We start from the raw sequence: 19,553 nt of genomic DNA, 5'->3' as shown, positions 1-19,553 counted from the left end.
ATATGGGGGGGGGGGGGTGGCCTCGCATCGCGGCGTCTACTGGCACTCGTCATCAGTGCTAGAGGAAGAACACAGAAAAGTAGGATCTTCCTCGTCCTCACTGGCAAATTTGGAGTCGGAGGCAAGTAAAGCGTATGCCTCCTCCGCCAAAAATGCCTGGCGGGCCATCCCCATTTTTCTATGGTTGCGGGGGGGGGGGGGGGGGGGGGTTGGAAGGAAGTGTGTAGTGTATGTGTTTGGTGTGAACTTTAAATAAAGGTGGGTGATTATAAATCACACACTGTTAAAAAAAAATAATAAAAAGCTGCGGCCACAAAAAAAAAGTGGGGCAAAATGCAGGGCCCCGAAATCCTAATGGGGCTCAGGTCGTACTGCAAAATCTGCGGCGGATCCTAAAGGACCTATTAGGGGTCGGGGGGAATTTTTTTATTTCTTTTTTTTTTTACTTCCTACCTGTCCCTGTACTGAAGCTCACCCTGCACTAAAAGCACTTCTTCAGCCCTGAGGGGCACAAATCTTCACAGGGGGGGCTTCTTCTCTCAGCTCTGCCTGTTGACAGAGCAGAGCTGAGAGAAGGGGATATTAACCCCTCCTCTGCCGGCTGCTATTGGTCCGATCACCTCCTAATTCCGATCACCTCTTGTTACATTCCTTGAGGGTTGTACTTTCCAAAATAGTATGCCATGTTGTTGTTTTTTTGTTTTTTTTTCTTCTACTGTTTTGGCACCATAGGGGCTTCCTAAATGTGACATGCCCCCCAAAAATCATTTCAGAAAAACTCACTCTCCAAAATCCCATTGTCGCTCCTTCCCTCTCTTGTGTACCCACAGAACACTTTACAACCACATATGAGGTATTTCCTTACTCGAGAGCAATTAGGGGGATTTGGGGGGATTCGTCTCCTTTTACCCCTTGTAAAAATTCAAAAACTGGGTCTACAAGTTTTCTAATATGAAGGCCCTTCCAATTCACTTCAAAACTGAACTGGTCCCTAAAAAATTCCAATTTTGAAAATTTTGTGAAAAATTGGAAAATTGCTGCTGAACTTTGAAGCCCTCTGATGTCTTCAAAAAGTAAAAACACATCAAATTCATGATGCAAATAAGAAGTAGACATATTATATATGTGAATCAATATATAATTTATTTATCTCTATAAGCAGAAAGCTTAAAAGTAAAAAAAAAAAAAAGCATATTTTGGAATTTTTCACCAAGAATTTTTTACCACTATGTTCAAGTAGAATATGTCATGAAAAAACAATCTCTGAATCAAATTCATAAGTAAAAGCATCACAGAGTTATTAATGCTTAAAGTGACAGTGGTCAGATGTGCAAAAAATGCCCGAGTCCTTAAGGTGAAAATGGGCTTAGGGGGTTAAAATTGGTTAATATGCAAAATCATTAATGCACCACTTTTCCTTTTACAATCTTTCTGATTGATATTTTTTTATTCATAGTATAATCATATAATGTCTGTAGGAGTTATAAAAAGGCTCATATCCTTTCTTTTTCTACAGTGGTGTCTGCTCTGAACAAGGCCTGGTGTGTGAACTGTTTTGCTTGTTCCACTTGCAACACAAAGCTAACCCTCAAGTAAGTTTTTAATGGAGCATAAGACATGAGCACTACATATATTAACGTGTATTAATTTAAGATCTATTGAATGATTTCAAGGTATTACAAATGTTTACTTTTGTAAAGAGATAATCCCTTTGCTGTCCTTCTACAAAGTCAATGTTAAGTTCCACTTTTGGTTATTGTTAACAGTATTTGCAGCACTTTAAAGGGAAACGGTCATCCTGTTCTCCCACACTAAACCCATTACACTGGATTATAGTGTGGGTGAACTTGAGTCCAACGAGGGGTCACTTAATTTTAATATGTCCAGTAGGTCCTGAGATATGTCCCCCAGTAGATCCTCTGCTGAATTCAGTGAATCGGCACAGGGGGCGGGGTTTTGACAGATCAATTTACATATCCATTGTCTGTGACTCCACTTCACTAGGATGTGGAGTCTCAGACAATGGATATGCAAATTGAGCGGTGAGGCCCTGCCCCCTTTGCGTGATTCACTAAACTCAGCTTAGGATCTTATAGGGGACAAATCTCAGGACCTACTGGACCACTTGTTGGACTCCTGTTCACCCACACTATAACCCAGTTTGTATTGGGTTTAGTGTGGGTGAACCGGCTGACAGTTTTCCTTTAACCACTTAAGGACGCAGGGTGTGCAGGTATATCCTTGACCCTTGGTACTTAAGGCACCAAGGCTTACATGTATGCTCCAAAGCGTTAAGTGGCTTGAAGCAAGTGCAGGAGCAATATGTAAAATAAGTCTCTAAATTGTATAAAAACCCCTTCCCTAATAAAAAATAAAATCCTTATTTTCCTGTTTTACAAAAAAAATTAATTAATTTAAAAAAATCAACAAACTCCAAAAATACTAATTTTAATCACATCATATATGAAAAAGTCCCACTGAAATAAAAATGGTACAGATAAAACCTACAGATCACACTCCTGAGCCCTCATACATAAAGTAAGAAAAATTAAAAAGTTATAGGGGCCAGAAAAGGACCATTTTATGCATACCAATTTTGTTAACAAAAAGCATAGAAGTAATGGAAGGACTATATAACTTGTGTATCGTATTAATCGCATTGATCTACAGAATAAATATAACCTATCATTTTTACCATAAAGTGTAGTGCGTAAAAACCAACCACCCCCCCGCCCCCCCCAAAGTTGGAAAAAATTGGTTTTGCGGTACATTTTATGGTAAAATGAAAGGTGCCATTACAAAAGTACAATTGGTCATGCAAAAAACAAGCCCTCATATGGGTCTGTAGGGGGGGGGGGGATAAAATGTTATCGATTTTTAGGAGAGGAGGAAAGAACGAAAATGCAAAAATGAAAATTGGAGGTGTTCTTACGGTGTTACTATAGCCGCTTTACATCCTTTTTTTGTTTAGAATAATCTGTGGGTCTAAACGGATCATTTAAGCAGATCGGTCTGCAGGTAACAGAGGTGTATATAGGGCTAGTCATCAGTATTCCGGGCATAGGTTTTCTTTCATCTCCATAGTCCTTTCTAGTGGCGCCTTTTAAAGACTGCGCACGTCCATGCAGTCCTGCAGCATTGGATGACCTTTTTTCAGGGTAGAAGCTAGCTGACTAACAGTGAATTTAAAAGAATCTGAATTGACATTGAAGTCTACTTTAGTTGCACCATGGGGATCACATATATAGAGTGTTTTTAAAGTTTTTAAAAATTACATTAAATTGTTAGTGATAACATAACAAGCCATTATAAGTTTTGTCAAGTAGAGCTTTTACAATACTGCAGGTGTTTAAAAAAAAATATATATATAATATATAATGTAATTTTAACTTTATTACATAGTTGGTATAGATCACTTTAGCCAGTGGGGATTCACTTTAATTTCACAAATGCTGAACATGGGCCTTCTGGCTTGCAATGCCCCCTGCTGGACTACACTGGAGTTCTTTCTGGCTGCGTCCTACAAATATAAATGTAGTCTTACCGGGCATATGTGTTCTTGTATGTATCAGTGTCCTGGTTTCTGTGGTGTCTTTTCACACTGAATTTTCAGCTGTTTCTTATTTATTCTCATTCTATCATATATTCTGTTCTCTTCCTTTCACTCACTAAGGCATAAATTTGTAGAAATAGATTTAAAGCCCACTTGCAAGCCGTGTTATGAAAAGTTGCCAGATGAATTTAAACGACGACTTTCCAAGTTATCAAAAGATGCCAAAGATAAAGACAAAAAGAAAAAAGGATCCTGTCTCTGATCGCTCTCTGTCTCTCTCTTCTTTCCTTGTCCATGGGTTAGTGGCCTGCCTGCGTGTGAATGTTCACTTACTAATCTCTGGAGTACATATGGAGCTAGAATATTGCTGAACTCTAAACTGTATATACATATGCAGGCTACAGTATTGCAGCTTGAGTCTCCGATGTTGGATGAGGAACCAAAAATGTCAAGCAGTCTACAAAATGCTCTATAGAAGTCTAGTAATTTTAGTATCATTGCAGAGTTCAGTTGTCTTTACTTTTGTATAAATCAGTTTTTGCCTAAGAAAGTTTCTCCTACACCTATGAATCTAAAACAATAAATTAGTAAATAAATATGTAAAATTCACAAAATAGCTAGTAAATTTGAGTAGCCGTATTTTCATAAAACTTGGCTCCAATTTCTTCCCCTCCCTCGTGACCCTACCATACAATAGATTTATTTTTTTTAAACCTTCCCCCCCCCCCAATTTTTTGTGACTATACAACAGTAAAATGATTAGGTGAAATGTCCAGTAGTCTTTATAGCTGTATTAGTAAAGACTGTAGTAGTGACAACCTGACTTATGATAAATGCAGATTACAATAGCCACCGTTTACTGTAGAGTAGTTACTTAGTGGAAATGGTGGATATTTCATCAGCATCTAAAACACATTGGGGACATTTAGCATTTTTTGCTTTGGTGAGAGAGTTCTGTAGTGATCTTTTTTTTTATTTTTTTTGCTTTGGTTTTATCATACTATTACAGGGGGTTGATAGATTTGGCTCACATAAGCAAAAACCAATAAAATCACTTTGGAATACCATTTTCTTAGCACACATAAGCCAAAAAAAATTGTGTATTTATTACATTTTTTTTTTACCACTTTTTTCCCCCTATATGTACTAACCCATTTTCTCTATCGGCTCCATTGGGGGGCACAGACAGTGGGTGTATCTTGCTGTCTCTAGGAGGTGTGACACTATGGTGATAAAAAAAAGTCAGCTCCTCCCAGCAGGATACACCCGCCTTCAGGCTCTAAGCTAATCAGCTTAAGCTTAGTGTCTGAAGGGGGTGGACATGGTCTGGATTGCTCGAGACCAGGTCTTCTGATTTTTTTTTTCCCTAGTTAGGGACGTGTTAGTTTTTTATTCCTTTTCTTTTCTGTTTTCAGGTGGGGTCTCAGGGACTGCGGTTCCCCGTTTCCCCATTGCGAGTGAGGGGGCACAGACATTGCGTATGTGCGCTTTTAACCCCCCCCTCGCCAACAGTCAGCGCTTGGGTGGTACCTCACGGGTCCGGGTCCCCCTATTTCCCTGCTCGCCTCGCTCGCGCATAGCAGCCAGGCATGATGCAGGTAACTAAAGCTGACTGAAGACTTCACTGAAGACTCCAGTAAGTAAGTCCATAGGTACGGACTCGCAGCAGCTGGAGACCCCCTGTTTTGGCCCACCTTCAGTTTTTGGGGCTAGCTTACAGGGGCTGCACTTTATTTTTGGGGGAGCAGTGGCACCTGAAGGGACATCATATATGGGGCACTTCACTTATGTGTGTGTGTGCTTGGTGTGACTACGTCCACAGCGCTTTATTCCGGCACTTCACTTATGTGTGCGTGTGTGTATTGGTGTTAGGCTGGGTTCACACCACGTTTTTCAAATACGGTTACCGTATAAGTTTTTCCGCAAAAAAAACGTATGGCAAAAACCGTATACAACCGTATGACTCCAAATTAAAACGTATACGTTTTTTCCCCGTACGGTTCCATCCGTTTGCATCAGTTTTTGCCAACGGTTTTGCTATTTTGTTGGAATTAGTTTTCCAGCAATTTAATAAAGTTATTATTGTTCTATTGAAATTCCAATCTGCGCATGTGTCAACTCCAAAAACGGATTAGAAAAACCGTGTGCAACCGTATTCTGAAATTCTGTGTACGGTTCTCATAGACAACAATGTTAAAAGAACCGCATACGGTTCGCATATGGTTTTCCAACCGGAGGCAAAAACGTGGTCGACAGCGTTTTTGCCTACGGTTGAAAAATCGGCAAAACCGTATCCGAGGCAAAACTGATGCAACTGTACACAACATTTGGAATACGGTTTCCAATGCATTCTCTATGCATATGGTTTCGGATACGGTCGTATACGTTTTTTGCGGAAAACCATATCCGGTTACCGTATTTGAAAAACGTGGTGTGAACCCAGCCTAACTTCGTACACAGCGCCTTATATGCGGCTGTCAGCCGCGGTGCTGTCCTGGGCCGGGCGCTCTCAGCGGCGGCTTACTTTCACTCTGCCGGTAGCGCCTTATACGCGGCTGACAGCCGTGGCGCTGCTGTGAGCCGGGCGCTTCAGCGCCGGCTTACTACTTTTCTCCGGCAGTCTCTGCCGGCGTTGGCCGCCCGCTCTATTCCCCCGAGCGCACAAACGGCCGACAGGTGCGCTCGGGACAAGGAGCGGGCGCCGTGACAGTTCTCTTCGGCAGGTCTGTAGCTCCGCCCACAGGCCTGGGAGCGCTTAGAGGCGCGAAGCAGCCTCCAATCAGCGCCATGGGTGCGATTTTCAGTAGGAAGGGGTCAGTTACTTCGTGTCTTGCTTCAGGCATGCCCCTCTCTTCCTATTGGCTGGCCTGTTTCTCTCTCTAGCTGCACAGAGCGAGTCTCCTCACTGCAGCTGACAGGGGACACAGACTCGGGTGAGAAAGTTCCCTTCTTTTCACACATTATGTCCGTACCCAGAGCTGTTCCTCCCTCTAAACAGAGAGCTGGAACTTCAGTGACTTACTATCTCTTGTAATACCAAGATGTCTGGCTCTGCTGAGCCCACTTGTCCTGCCTGCTCCACTGCTCCCCCTGGTACCTCCTGATGCCCCTTCGGTCACGGTGGATCCAGCCGCTCCCCCAGCCTGGGTTTCTTCCCTGACCCAGTATATGGCTGACTTGACCCAAGTCTACCGCTCGGTGGCTGAGGCCTCCCGGGAAGTGGTGTCCGCCTTGAAGGGGTCTTCTGGAAGGGCTCGCTCCTCGTCTCCACATACTTCACGCTCTCACAAGCGTCCTAGGGGTGCCTCGTCTGACTCTTCCAATGAGTCTTCAGATAGACGTGAGCGTTCCCCTCGTGGGTCCCGCCCTCCCCTGTCATCTGGGCACAAACGTCGCTCCTCCAGAGGACGTTCTCGGAGTCGCCGCTCTGCCACGCCAGAGCCGCATACTCGGTCAGAGTCTCCCCCCTCTAGGACTGCCTCTACTCATTCTCATTCCCCTGGTGAACTCGTGGACGAGGCTTCCGAGCCGGCATCTGACTCAGAGGACCGCCCGGACTCAGTTGCAACGGTGAACTCTTTGGTTACAGCCCTAAGAGACACCTTTCACTTAGAGGACCCAGGATCTTCGGATGTCAATCCAGGAGTATCCTTTCATCGTGCTAAGCCAGCACCTCAGAAGTTCAGCTCTCACGCTGACTTTGACGACATTCTGGAAACCGCATGGAAACATCCAGACAAGAGGTTCCCGGGAATCAAGACAATTCAAGATCGTTATCCATTTGACAAGGTCTTTGTCACTAAGGTGGTTTCTCCTCCCTCAGTGGACCCACCAGTTTCCCGGATCAATAAGGCGACTACACTGCCTCTGGCAGATGCCGCTGCCTTCAAGGATCCCACGGACAAGAAGGTAGAATCCTTAGCGAAGTTTGCCACTGAAGCTGCTGGCTCTTCTCTTCTTCCCATCTTCGCCTCCACATGGGTGTCCAAGGGCCTGTCGGAGTGGTGCCAAAAGCTCCGTCAGGATATCTTAGCGGGATCCCCCCCGGAGGATCTATCTGCTTTGGCTCTCCAATGCTCTAAAGTCGGGGATTTTCTGCGCGCAGCTTCCATGCAAGCAGCCCGTTGTTCTGCCTATGCTGTGGGTCATCTAGCGGCTCTCCGCCGCTCTATGTGACTTAAGGCTTGGAATGCGGATGCCGCTTCCAAAAGATCTCTCGCTGAGCTTCCTTTTACAGCTGGCTGTCTTTTTGGCAAACGCCTTGATGAGATTATCTCCGAGGTAACGGGAGGTAAGAGTTCCTTGTTACCTCAAAATAAGGCTCGCCCTACTTCCCAAAGGAAGTCCTTTTCCTTTCGGTCCTCCAGCTCCAACAAGGGGTCCGGGCAGGCGCCCTCGCGGGACAAGAAGGCTCCATGGTTCCGGGCTCGCCCGTCTTGGAAGTCAAACTCCAACCGGTCCGGCCGTTTTGCGCCCAAATCAGGCAACCGCAAGCCTACTTCTGCATGAAGTGAGGCCCCCACCCACGGTTTCTTCTCGGGTGGGAGGTCGTCTCTTACTTTTTCGAGACATTTGGACCTCTCACATTTAAGACTCTTGGGTCAGGGACGTGGTGTCCAACGGTTACCAGATCGAATTTGCATCCCTTCCGAGGGATCACTTTTTTTCGCTCCCAGGCCCCCCGGTCTCCTCCTCTGACAAAGCAGTTTCGAGCGGCTCTCCGGTCTCTGCTTCTCCAGGGGGTTATTGTTCCTGTTCCTCCAGGGGAACGGTTTCGGGGTTTCTATTCAAATTTTTTTGTGGTCCCCAAGAAGGACGGTTCTGTGCGTCCAATTTTGGACCTCAAGCGTCTCAACCATCATCTTCTCATTCCGAATGGAATCTCTCCATTCGGTAGTGGCGTCCCTTTCATCAGTGGACATCGAGGATGCCTACCTCCATGTGCCAATATTTCCGGGCCATCATCTGTTCCTCCGCTTTGCGGTTCCAGAGGGGCACTTTCAATTTGTAGCCCTCCCCTTCGGTCTAGCCACGGCTCCTCGGGTCTTAACAAAGGTCCTTGCGCCGGTGATGGGCCTGTTACGGTCGAGGGGAATCTTGGTGATACCCTATCTGGACGACCTTCTTATCAAGGCTCCAACCAGGGCCCAGACTCTGGAAAATCTGGACGTCACTCTCCACTCTCTGTCTCACTTCGGGTGGATGGTCGACCACGACAAGTCTGTCCTCCGTCCTACCCAGTCTCTAACCTTTCTGGGACTTCACTTCGTCACGGCCTCTGCCCAAATTCGTCTTCCGCAGGACAAACGTCTGGCGCTCCGGTCGGGGGTCCGTTCCCTTCGGACCCAAGTATCAGTGCGGTCGTTTCTTCCTTCACTGGCAGGTTGTTGCAACGAATGCCAGCCTGTCTGGCTGGGGCGGCGTGTTCAGGGATTGGATGGTTCAGGGACTCTGGTCTCCCCAGGAGACCCTTCTTCCGATAAACATATTGGAATTACGGGCGATTCTTCTTTGTCTTCTTTATTGGGAGTCCCATCTTCAGTCCCGTCCTGTCCGCGTTCAGTCGGACAATGCGACGGCCGTGGCGTACATAAATCATCAGGGCGGCACTCGCAGCTCGGCAGCCATGGCCGAGGTGACCAAGATTCTCTCCTGGGCGGAGAGCAAGGTTCCGGCCATTTCGGCGATTCACATCCTGGGGGTGCTCAACTGGTAAGCGGACTTCCTCAGTCGGTCCTCACCCGACCCCGGCGAGTGGTCGCTACATCCAAAGGTCTTTGCCCAACTTGACGACCTCTGGGGCATCCCAGACGTGGAGCTCTTCACGTCCCGGCACAATCGGAACATCCTTCCTTTTTTGTCCAAGTCCCGGGACCCTCAGGCTCTGGCCGTGGACACCCTAGTGATTCCTTGGGCGGTATTTGCCCTACCCTATCTGTTCCCTCCTCTTCCGCTTCTTCCCAGGGTACTGAGGAAGCTCAAGGCAGAGGGTGTCCCCGCCATTCTGGTAGCCCCAGATTGGCCCCGAAGGTTGTGGTACGCCGACGTAGTCAGGCTCCTGGACGACGCTCCACTGCGCCTTCTGCTCCGTCCGGACCTGCTCTCTCAGGGTCCTCTTTGCCACCCCAATTTACAGTCGCTGCATTTGACAGCGTGGCGGTTGAGACCGCGGTTTTGAGGGCCCGCGGGTTCTCTTCCCAAGTCATTCGCACCATGCTCAAGGCTCGTAAGCCCTCCTCTGCAAGGATTTACCACCGTACTTGGAGGTCTTATTTTCGTTGGTGTGAAGCAGAGGACTTCTCCCCAGTGACCTTCTCTGTTCCCCGACTTCTCTACTTTTTGCAGTCGGGGCTGGAACTAGGGTCGTCTCTCAGTTCCCTTAAGGGTCAGGTTTCGGCCCTTACTGTTCTTTTCCAGCAGCCCCTGGCTTCTAATTCTCATGTCCGGACCTTCCTGCAAGGAGTGGCGCACGCTGTTCCTCCTGATCGGTCTCTCTCTCCTCCTTGGGACTTGAATTTAGTTCTGAGTGCCCTCCAGGGCACCCTTTGAGCCCCTTAGAGAGGTGTCTCTCCGCCTCCTTTCTTGGAGAGTGGCATTTCTGGTGGCTCTCACCTCCATTCGGAGGGTGTCTTAATTGGCAGCTCTTTACTGCCGTTCTCCGTTTCTGGTGATCCACCAGGACAAGGTTGTTTTCCGGCCAGACCCTTCCTTTTTACCTAAGGTGGTCTTGGCTTTTCATCTCAATGAGGATATTGTCCTCCCGTCATTTTGCCCGGCTCCTTCTCATCCTAGGGAGCGCTTACTGCACAAGCTGGACGTGGTTCGGGCTGTTCGGTCTTATCTCTCCATCACTTCTTCGTTTCGTCAGTGTGATTCCTTTTTCGTCCTTACGGAAGGTCGTCGCAAGGGACAACCCGCTTCCAAGGCCAACATTTCTAGGTGGATTTGGTCTGTCATTTCGGAAGCCTATCGCTGTAAGGGGAAGATTACTCCTTTCAGGGTTGTGGCTCATTCCACGCGTTCTGTTGTGGCATCCTGGGCTCTCCAGAATAGAGCCTCGGCCTCGCAGATTTTCAAGGCGGCTACCTGGTTGTCTTTGCACACTTTCTTGAGGTTTTACCGGGTTCATACTTTTGCATCGGCTGATGCTACCCTGGGGCGTAAGGTGTTGCAGGCGGCAGTGGATCAGCCGTCTGCCTGATTACTTATCTGCCCACCCAAGGGACGGCTTTGTTACGTCCCACTGTCTGTGTCCCCCAATGGAGCCAATAGAGAAAAGGAGATTTTTTAACACTTACCATAAAATCTCTTTCTCGAAGGATCCATTGGGGGACACAGCTCCCGCCCTTTTTGTTTTTTTTTCCCTTGGTTCTCTGTCCAAGGGTGTGTTCAGTCATGTTCTTTCTTCTGGTTCTTGGACAGTTTTGGGTTTTTCCTTGACCTATTGGTCTCCTCCTGTTGCTCTGGAACTTAAACTGACTAGCTCAGAGCCTGAAGGCGGGTGTATCCTGCTGGGAGGAGCTTACTTTTTTTATCACCATAGTGTCACACCTCCTAGATACACCCACTGTCTGTGTCCCCCAATGGATCCTGAGAAAGAGATTTTACGGTAAGTGTTAAAAAATCTCCTTTTTTTTCATTTCAGATCAGTCTATCCTGTGTGCTACTTCAGATTTGGTGAACTAGCGTTTTATTTATTTATTTTTTTTTTTGTTTAATATTAACAACATTTTGTAACTAGGGCTTGTGGGGGAGTGTTTTTTGGAATTACATTTATTTATTTATTTTTTTTTAACCTCTTCAGGGCATCCCGAGTCCTTAAGGACCGAGGGCGTATCCATACGCCCGTGGGAATTCCGTCCCCCACCGCTAGCCGGTTGGGGACCGGAGCCGGATGCCTGCTGAAATCGTTCAGCAGGCATCCCGGCATATCGCCCAGGGTGGTCATTATGTCCCCCCATGTCGGCGATCATCCCCCCATGTCGGACAATTCAGTCCAGCGATCTGCGGCGATTCCGGGTCAATCGGGTCTCCAGTGACCCGGTGACCCGGAATTACTGGCTGTTCGGGGCCGTCTCTGACGGCCCCGAACAGCCAGAGCCTGCAGGGGTGAGGTGGCACTGGTGCCACCTCACGATCGCCCTGATTCGTCGGCCGGATTACCGGCCGACTAATCAGGGCGCCTGCTGCGGGTGTCACTCCCGCACCCGCTCCGCCCCTCTTTCGGAGGACGTGAGCGGGTGCGGGACGTGCACCCCGGGTGCTGGGGACCCCGATCCCCGGCGTCAATGTTGGGATCGGGGCCCCAGGAGCAGCGGCAGCGGCGGGACTGACCTCATGCGGCTAGATCGTTGGAGGTGAGTGACAGCCTCCTGCTGTTGCTTAGCAACAGCTCCCAGCATGCAAAAAGGGCATGCTGGGAGCTGTAGTTATGCAACAGCAGGAGGCAGACCACCACAACTCCCAGCATTCCCTTATGGGCATGCTGGGACTTATGGTTTTGCAACAGCTGGATGCCCCCCCCCCAATGTGAACGTACAGGGTACACTCACATGGGCGGAGGCTTACAGTAAGTATCTGGCTGCAAGTTTGAGCTGCCGCAAACTTTCTGCTGCAGCTCAAACTGCCAGCGAGAAACTACTGTGAACCCCCGACCATGTGACTGTACCCTATAAACACTATACTACACTACCACAAAAAATAAAATAAAAAGTAAAAAACACTACATATACACATACCCCTATACAACCCCCCTCCCCTCCCCAATAAAAATGAAAAACGTCTGGTACGCCACTGTTTCCAGAACGGAGCCTCCAGCTGTTGCAAAACAACTCCCAGTATTGTCGGACAGCCGTTGACTGTCCAGGCATGCTGGGAGTTTTGCAACAGCTGGAGGCACCCTGTTTGAGAATCACTGGCGTAGAATTCCCCTATGTCCACCCCTATGCAATCCCTAATTTAGGCCTCAAATGCGCATGGCGCTCTCACTTTGGAGCCCTGTCGTATTTCAAGGCAACAGTTAAGGGTCACATATGGGGTATCGCCGTACTCGGGAGAAATTGTGCTACAAATTTTGGGGGATATTTTCTGCTTTTACCCTTTTTAAAAATGTAAAATTTTTGGGAAAACAAGCATTTTAGGTAAAAAAAATGTTTTTTTTTTTTACATATGCAAAAGTCGTGAAACACCTGTGGGGTATAAAGGTTCACTTAACCCCTTGTTACGTTCCCCGAGGGGTCTAGTTTCCAAAATGATATGCCATGTGGGTTTTTTTTTGCTTTCCTGGCACCATAGGGGCTTCCTAAATACGGCATGCCCCCAGAGAAAAATTTGCTTTCAAAAAGCCAAATGTGACTCCTCCTCTTCCGAGACCTGTAGTGCGCCAGCAGAGCACTTTTCACCCCCATATGGGGTGTTTTCTGAATCAGGAGTAATTGGGCTTCAAATTTTTAGGGGTATTTTCTGCTATTACCCTTTTTAAAAATTAAAAATTTTTGGGAAAACAAGCATTTTAGGTAAAAAATTTTTTTTTTTTTTTACATTTGCAAAAGTCGTGAACCACCTGTGGGGTATTAAGGTTCACTTTATCCCATGTTACATTCCCCGAGGGGTCTAGTTTCCAAAATGGTATGCCATGTGGTTTTTTTTTTTTGCTGTTCTGGCACCATAAGGGCTTCCTAAATGCAACATGCCCCCCAAAAACCATTTCAGAAAAACGTACTCTCCAAAATCCCCTTGTCGCTCCTTCGCTTCTGAGCCCTCTACTGCGCCCGCCGAACACTTTACATAGACATATGAGGTATGTCCTTACTCGAGAGAAATTGGGCTACAAATACAAGTAAAATTTTTGTCCTTTTACCCCTTGTAAAAATAAAAAAATTGGGTCTACAAGAACATGTGAGTGTAAAAAATGAAGATTGTGAATTTTCTCCTTCACTTTGCTGCTATTCGTGTGAAACACCTAAAGGGTTAAAACACTTACTGAATGTCATTTTGAATACTTTGGGGAGGTGTAGTTTTTATAATGGGGTCATTTAAGGGGTATTTCTAATATGAAGACCCTTCAAATCCACTTCAAACCTGAACTGGTCCCTGAAAAATACGGAGTTTGAAAATTTTGTGAAAAATCGGAAAATTGCTGCTGACCGTTGAAGCCCTTTGGTGTCTTCAAAAAGTAAAAACATGTCAATTTTATGATGCAAACATAAAGTAGACATATTGTATATGTGAACCAAAAAAAAATGTATTCGTAATATCCATTTTCCTTACAAGCAGAAAGCTTCAAAGTTAGAAAAATGCTAAATTTTCAAATTTTTCATCAAATTTACGGATTTTTCACCAAGAAAGGATGCAAGTATCGACAAAAATTTACCACTATGTTAAAGTAGAATATGTCACGAAAAAATACTCTCGGAATCAGAATGATAACTAAAAGCATTCCAGAGTTATTAAAGTTTAAAGTGACAGTGGTCAGATGTGCAAAAAACGCTCCGGTCCTTAAGGCCAAAATGGGCTCCGTCCTGAAGGGGTTAAATAAAACTGTTAGCTTGTGCCAGATGAAGGCCGTAACCCCGCCCGTGCCAGTTATCAGCTTATTTGCATATCAAGAAGAAACAAGATGAGGGGCGAACGGCGCTGTGGATCCGGGCATTGTATGAATCAAACTGATCAGCGTCCCCCCGCACTACCAGCCAGTACCGCTGGTTAGTGTGGGGGGAGCAAGCTGACAGTTTTCCTTTTAAATGCGTTTTTTTTTTTAATATATACTTTACAGGCTTAGTAGTGTGAGCCGTCTTATAGACTGAGTCCATTACTAAGCAGGAGCTTAGCATTAGCCCCAAAAACTGCTAGCGCTAACCCTGATTATTACCCCGGTACCCACCGCCACAGGGGTTTTGGGAAGAGCCAATACCAACAGGCCTGAAGCATCAAAAATGGCTCTCCTGGTTCAGTAACAGGCTGGCATTATTTAGGCTGGGGTGGTCCAGTAACAATGGTCCCCACCCACCCTGGTAACGTCAGGCTGTTGCTGCTTGGTTGGTATCTGGCTGAGAATAAAAATACAGGGAACCCTATGCGTTTTTATTTTTTTATTATTTAATTATTTATGGAAAAAAAAGGGGTTCCCCATATTTTCATTCTCAACCAAATACCAACCAAGCAGCAACAGCCTGATGTTACCAGGGTGGACGAGGACCATTGTTACTGGCCCTCCCCAGCCTAAATAATGCCAGCCTGTTACCGCCTAGGCCCAGGAGCGCCATATCTGTCGCTCTGGGCCTGTTAGTATCGGCTTTTCCCGGCACCCTGTGGTGGTGGGTACCTGGGTAATAATCAGGGATAGCGCTAGCTTTTTTTGGTGCTAACGATAAGCCCTTGCTTAGTAATTAATTCTGTCTATAAGACGGCTTCCACTACTAAGCATCTTAAGTAAATAAAAAAAAAAATGTTTACAAAACTTTTATTCCAAAAAACACTCCCTCACAAGCCCTCGTTAACTAATTTTATTAACATTAAACAAAAACAACACACTGGTCATCGTCGTAGTCCACAGAATACACTGATCTCAAATGAGAAGGGGAAAAAAAAACAAGGAAAATAGGTTAGTACATATATTGTAATCCACCCGCACATTTCCCACCCACACCGCATGACTACAACTCCCAGCATGCTCTTACAGTAAAGACATAATGGGCGTTGTAGTCATGCAGCAGGGCTGGGGGGGAGATGTGCAAGCGGTTGACAAGCTTGTCACCTGTCCCCACTGCATGATTACAACTCCCAGCATGCCCTTACAGTATGGAAGTTGTAGTCATGCGGCGCAGGCGGGAGACAAGCTTGTCATTTGCCCGCCCATCTAACACACTCCCCCTGTGCTGCACAAGTACAATTCTCAGCATGTCCTTACAGTAAGGACATGCAGGAAGTTGTAGTAGTGTTGCGTGTGCGGGCAGACGATAAGCTTGTCACCCTCCTGTAAATCTCCTACCCACCCGTCCCACCATGCCTGTGAAAATGAAAGTAACACAGGTGAGTAACAGTCTCCTCTGCGACTTTTTGTGCGACTTTTTGGAAATGCTGTCATAGGCAAGTTTGTAAGCCAGGTCTGACCTTGCTTACACTTACAGCTTTTTAAGGGGATTTGCAACTTTTATTTGCTTACATGCGACTTTCGCAATGATAAATCCAGGACCACTGCAAAGTAAAAACTGAAAATTGCTTAGGTCGAGCAGATTGGTATTTTTTTGCTTACCCACAAAAAATTGCTTTGGAACACATGCAACTTTTATAAGGAAAAAATCTGCTTAAATCCCTTGATAAGTCTCCCTCATGCAGTGGTTATGTTCCATCTTGGTGCAGAGCAGCTGTAATATTGCCTGTACAGTGTGTAATACACGGGGGGATAGATGTACCAGAGGGTTGTGTGGCAGCTGCAAGTTAGAAAACAGGCAAGCCATTCATTCACGTGAGCATGTGGCCAAGCCCAAGTGTATAATCCACTGACAGGGAAACTGCACTTCATATATAAACAGACTGTACTGTCTGAATCATGAATGAATGGGATATAACCTGGGACATTCAGACGTAATAATACTAAATTATTTAGGACTGTGGTCATTGAGATTAATCGCTTGCTTGCATTTTAACTTTTTTTTTTTATCTTGTGATAACTTTAACTGCAAATATTGTGGCTTGAATAACCCTCCTATTAATGTATACTCTGAAAGCTATTGTGTTTAATATCTACTGAACCTTTTTCTTATATTTCTGGAAAGCTGGATGACCAGTTTTGGTTCTGACAGATGGTGCTGCCCAGCTATGCTGCCTAGCAGTCTGCAGAACTAGTGACTAATATGCTAATCTGCAGTCTGAGGAGATAGATATCAGCCCTATGGGAGCTATAATGGTGACCATACTTGTCACTCAACTTTTCAAGCATCAGAAAAACTGCATTATTTTTCCCAAAGTATTTTTCCCTACTGCAGAAAAATGGCCTTTATTTACCTGTATTTTGCCATGCTTTGTTGTATATCCTTTATTGATCACTTACTGTTTTATATTTCAAGGAACAAGTTTGTGGAATTTGACATGAAGCCTGTCTGTAAGAAATGCTATGAAAAATTCCCTCTGGAGTTGAAGAAACGTCTCAAAAAGCTCTCGGAAACTTTAGCAAGAAAATAATAATTTCCTTTATATGGGATAGAAGACTGTCGGCAGGGTGCTAGTCGAGCATCGATCATACATTCTACTTGACTTTGTTCTGTTCACTGAGGCTGTTGCCTGCACTAACATTCACGGCAATCTATTTAACTGCATGATAACTGTATTAAACTACAATGCACATGCTATTTATTCCTTCACCTCCTGAATACCTTCTTGCCTCGCTGCACTACACAGCAGCTGAATCAAGTGTCATTTTATGTATTGCAATGTATAGTCTCTGGTGCTTTTTTCATGTCACTGTGTAGAACAGTATTACTCCACTATAACGCTGTGTATGTGACTGAAAAGCAAACGTATATGCACTGGTGCATACAGCAAGAACTGGTTATAGACTTCTTAGAGTCACATGACCCCAGGTTAGGTCAGATGTTTCACAGCAGATAAGTAACATATGGTTTGCTGATGGAGAACATATGCTATGCTATAGTATCATCTCTTATATTTGTGACATGTACAACAACATCTCAAGAGTATAAGAAGAAAATCCATTGAAATAGACTTTTGCCCGTCATGCTCCTATGGGGGCTTGATATCTGACTGCATTTTGGACCTTGCACAACCAATGCATAACTAGTGCCTTTACCCATGTGGTAGACAGCAAACTCCTTTCTACTCACAGTGTAATATTAGAAAAGGGAATCATGGAATGTACAATAGCAGAGCATTGAGAATTACTTGAATTTCACTTGTGCTCTGCAGTCTGCATGTCATTTGTATTCATTGCTTTACATTGTTTATTTTGTGCCTTATACCTTCATGTTGTCCTAACATTATACTTGTAGTCACTATGCTATATGAACATTTATGACAATTTTGAGCTTTTGGTGATTTATACTATGCAGTAAACAACATTGCTGCTCAGTCGCTGGCAGCTTGCTTATACTTTGAACATGTGAAGTATTTTTATTGCAAATATTATCTTCATACTTAATGTTATGTAGTCCTAACTTTATATATATATGTGCCTAAAACTATACTTTAATGTATAAGATTATTCACTTTTTTACACACTTGTAGGTCACTATTCTCCAAGATGTCAATCACTTGCAGAGAGAAACTTAACAGTACAGTGGTCCCTCAACATACGATGTTAATTTGTTCCAAACGAACCATCGTTTGTCGAATCCATCGTATGTTGAGGGATTCGTGCAATGTAAAGTATAGGAAGCTGTACTCGCCTGTCCCTGCCTCTCGAGATGGTGTCCCCGGGCCTCCGCTGGGCTCTCCGCTGTCTTCTCCGGTCCTCCGCTGTCTTCTTCAGTCCTCTGCTGTCTTCTCCGGTCCTCTTCTGTCTTCCGCAAGGCCTTACTGGGCCTGCGTAGCGACGTCATTACGCCGCTGCGTACGCCATTCCTATTGGATGACGTGCGCAGCAGCGTATTGACGACCCGAAGGGCACCCTGGAGCATCGTGGAGGGGTAAGTAATACTTACCGCACCACACGGGGAACATTAAGCTGCTATCCGGCAGCAGCTTAAGCATTTGGCGCTGTCGGATAGCACTTAATGCGATGGCCCGACATAAAAAAGCATCGTATGTCGATGATGACATCGACATGCGATGGCCTCTGAGAGGCCATCGTAGGTCGATTTCATCATATGTCGGGGCCATCGTAGGTCGAGGGGTCACTGTATATATGGCCATCCTGACTTTCTCTGTAGTGAGACTTGAGTATATCAGAAGCTATAGAGATTCAGGTTCACAAAAACCTGTATTAAAGAAAACTATGCATCACACAGATGTTTTGCTATCTTGCCATTAAGTGGAAAAAAAGCTGGTTCTATTGCAACAATATTGTCTGGATATTTTTATAAATCTCTTAATAAAATCTATACACTTAAAGTAACATTGTTGCTGAACTCTTTGTGTGTGTCCGTCTGTTAAAGGTTATATATAGATGTAGTCTAGATAAGAGTAATGTAATATATTGTTAGATTTCTTTAAAATGCCCCCGTTATTTAACAAAAGTTTACATGTCAAAACAATCAGTCAGGGTCTGAATGTTCAGACCCCCAATGATCATTATATTGAGTTGGGAGAAGTGCATGCTTAAAGGGGGTTGGCCACTCACTGGATATATATATATATATTTTTTTTTTACAAAAATATATAAATGACTAAAGTAGACGATCTAGGCCCAGATTTATTAAACTGGGTGTGAGAAAAAAAGAGGGATTTTCCCACAGAAACCATCACAGCTCAGGATTCATTTTACCAGAGCTCGTTAGCTGAGCTGTGATTGGTTGTTGTGGCAAAAATCCTCTAATAATGTTAGGCCATGTTCAGATTTTGCATTGGAATCTGGCACGGAGATTTCGCTGCAGCAGAGTCCTATTGAATTCAACGTGATTCTGCTGCACTGTGCACACGGTGGAGTTTCCGTGCCAGATGTTTCCAGCAGGGAAATTACGATTTCATTCTTTGTGCAGATTCCGCACAGAATGCATAGCCATGTATGAGATGGTGCATTCTTGTGTGGTCTGCACGGACATTGCGTCGTGTGAACATAGCCTAACCCTGTTAGATTACATCTGCCCCAATGAGTAGATCATTGCATCTCTACCCCCTTGATCGGTGCTCCATCTGTGCAATGGTCCCACCCATGACATGGTGGCATTTGATCCTAACTTCACTTGGCTTCCTCCATATGAGCATGTGTCAACTAATAAAACATAACTTTTATTATTCTAAATTTACAAAAAATTAGGAAAAAAGGTGAGTTTGTACAATTTATTTTAAAACCATCTCATCAGGGTCCTCAGTATTCCTGACATTT

At 45.2% G+C, this 19,553-nt stretch overlaps 1 protein-coding gene across 5 annotated transcripts in view; it reads left to right on the top strand.

Moving 5' to 3' along the window:
* LIMS1 (LIM zinc finger domain containing 1) overlaps positions 1–18,617 on the top strand; it is a 100,217-nt gene extending 81,600 nt beyond the window's left edge. For 4 of the 5 annotated variants that reach the window (XM_056556029.1, XM_056556030.1, XM_056556028.1 and 1 more), the window contains exons 9-10: positions 1,517–1,592; positions 16,621–18,617. In XM_056556029.1, coding sequence (XP_056412004.1) covers positions 1,517–1,592; positions 16,621–16,735 — 191 coding nt within the window. In that variant the 3' untranslated portion in view covers positions 16,736–18,617. Of the gene's footprint in view, positions 1–1,516; positions 1,593–3,673; positions 3,831–16,620 lie in introns of those variants that run through there. The other variant, XM_056556031.1, reaches the window with a different exon arrangement.
* Positions 18,618–19,553: the final 936 nt, after the last annotated feature.

The sequence above is a fragment of the Hyla sarda genome, chromosome 2 (assembly GCF_029499605.1).
Source record: "Hyla sarda isolate aHylSar1 chromosome 2, aHylSar1.hap1, whole genome shotgun sequence".
Lineage (NCBI taxonomy): Eukaryota > Metazoa > Chordata > Amphibia > Anura > Hylidae > Hyla > Hyla sarda.
Note: the sequence above shows the minus strand (reverse complement) of the source record. Positions and strands in the feature narration are given on the sequence as shown.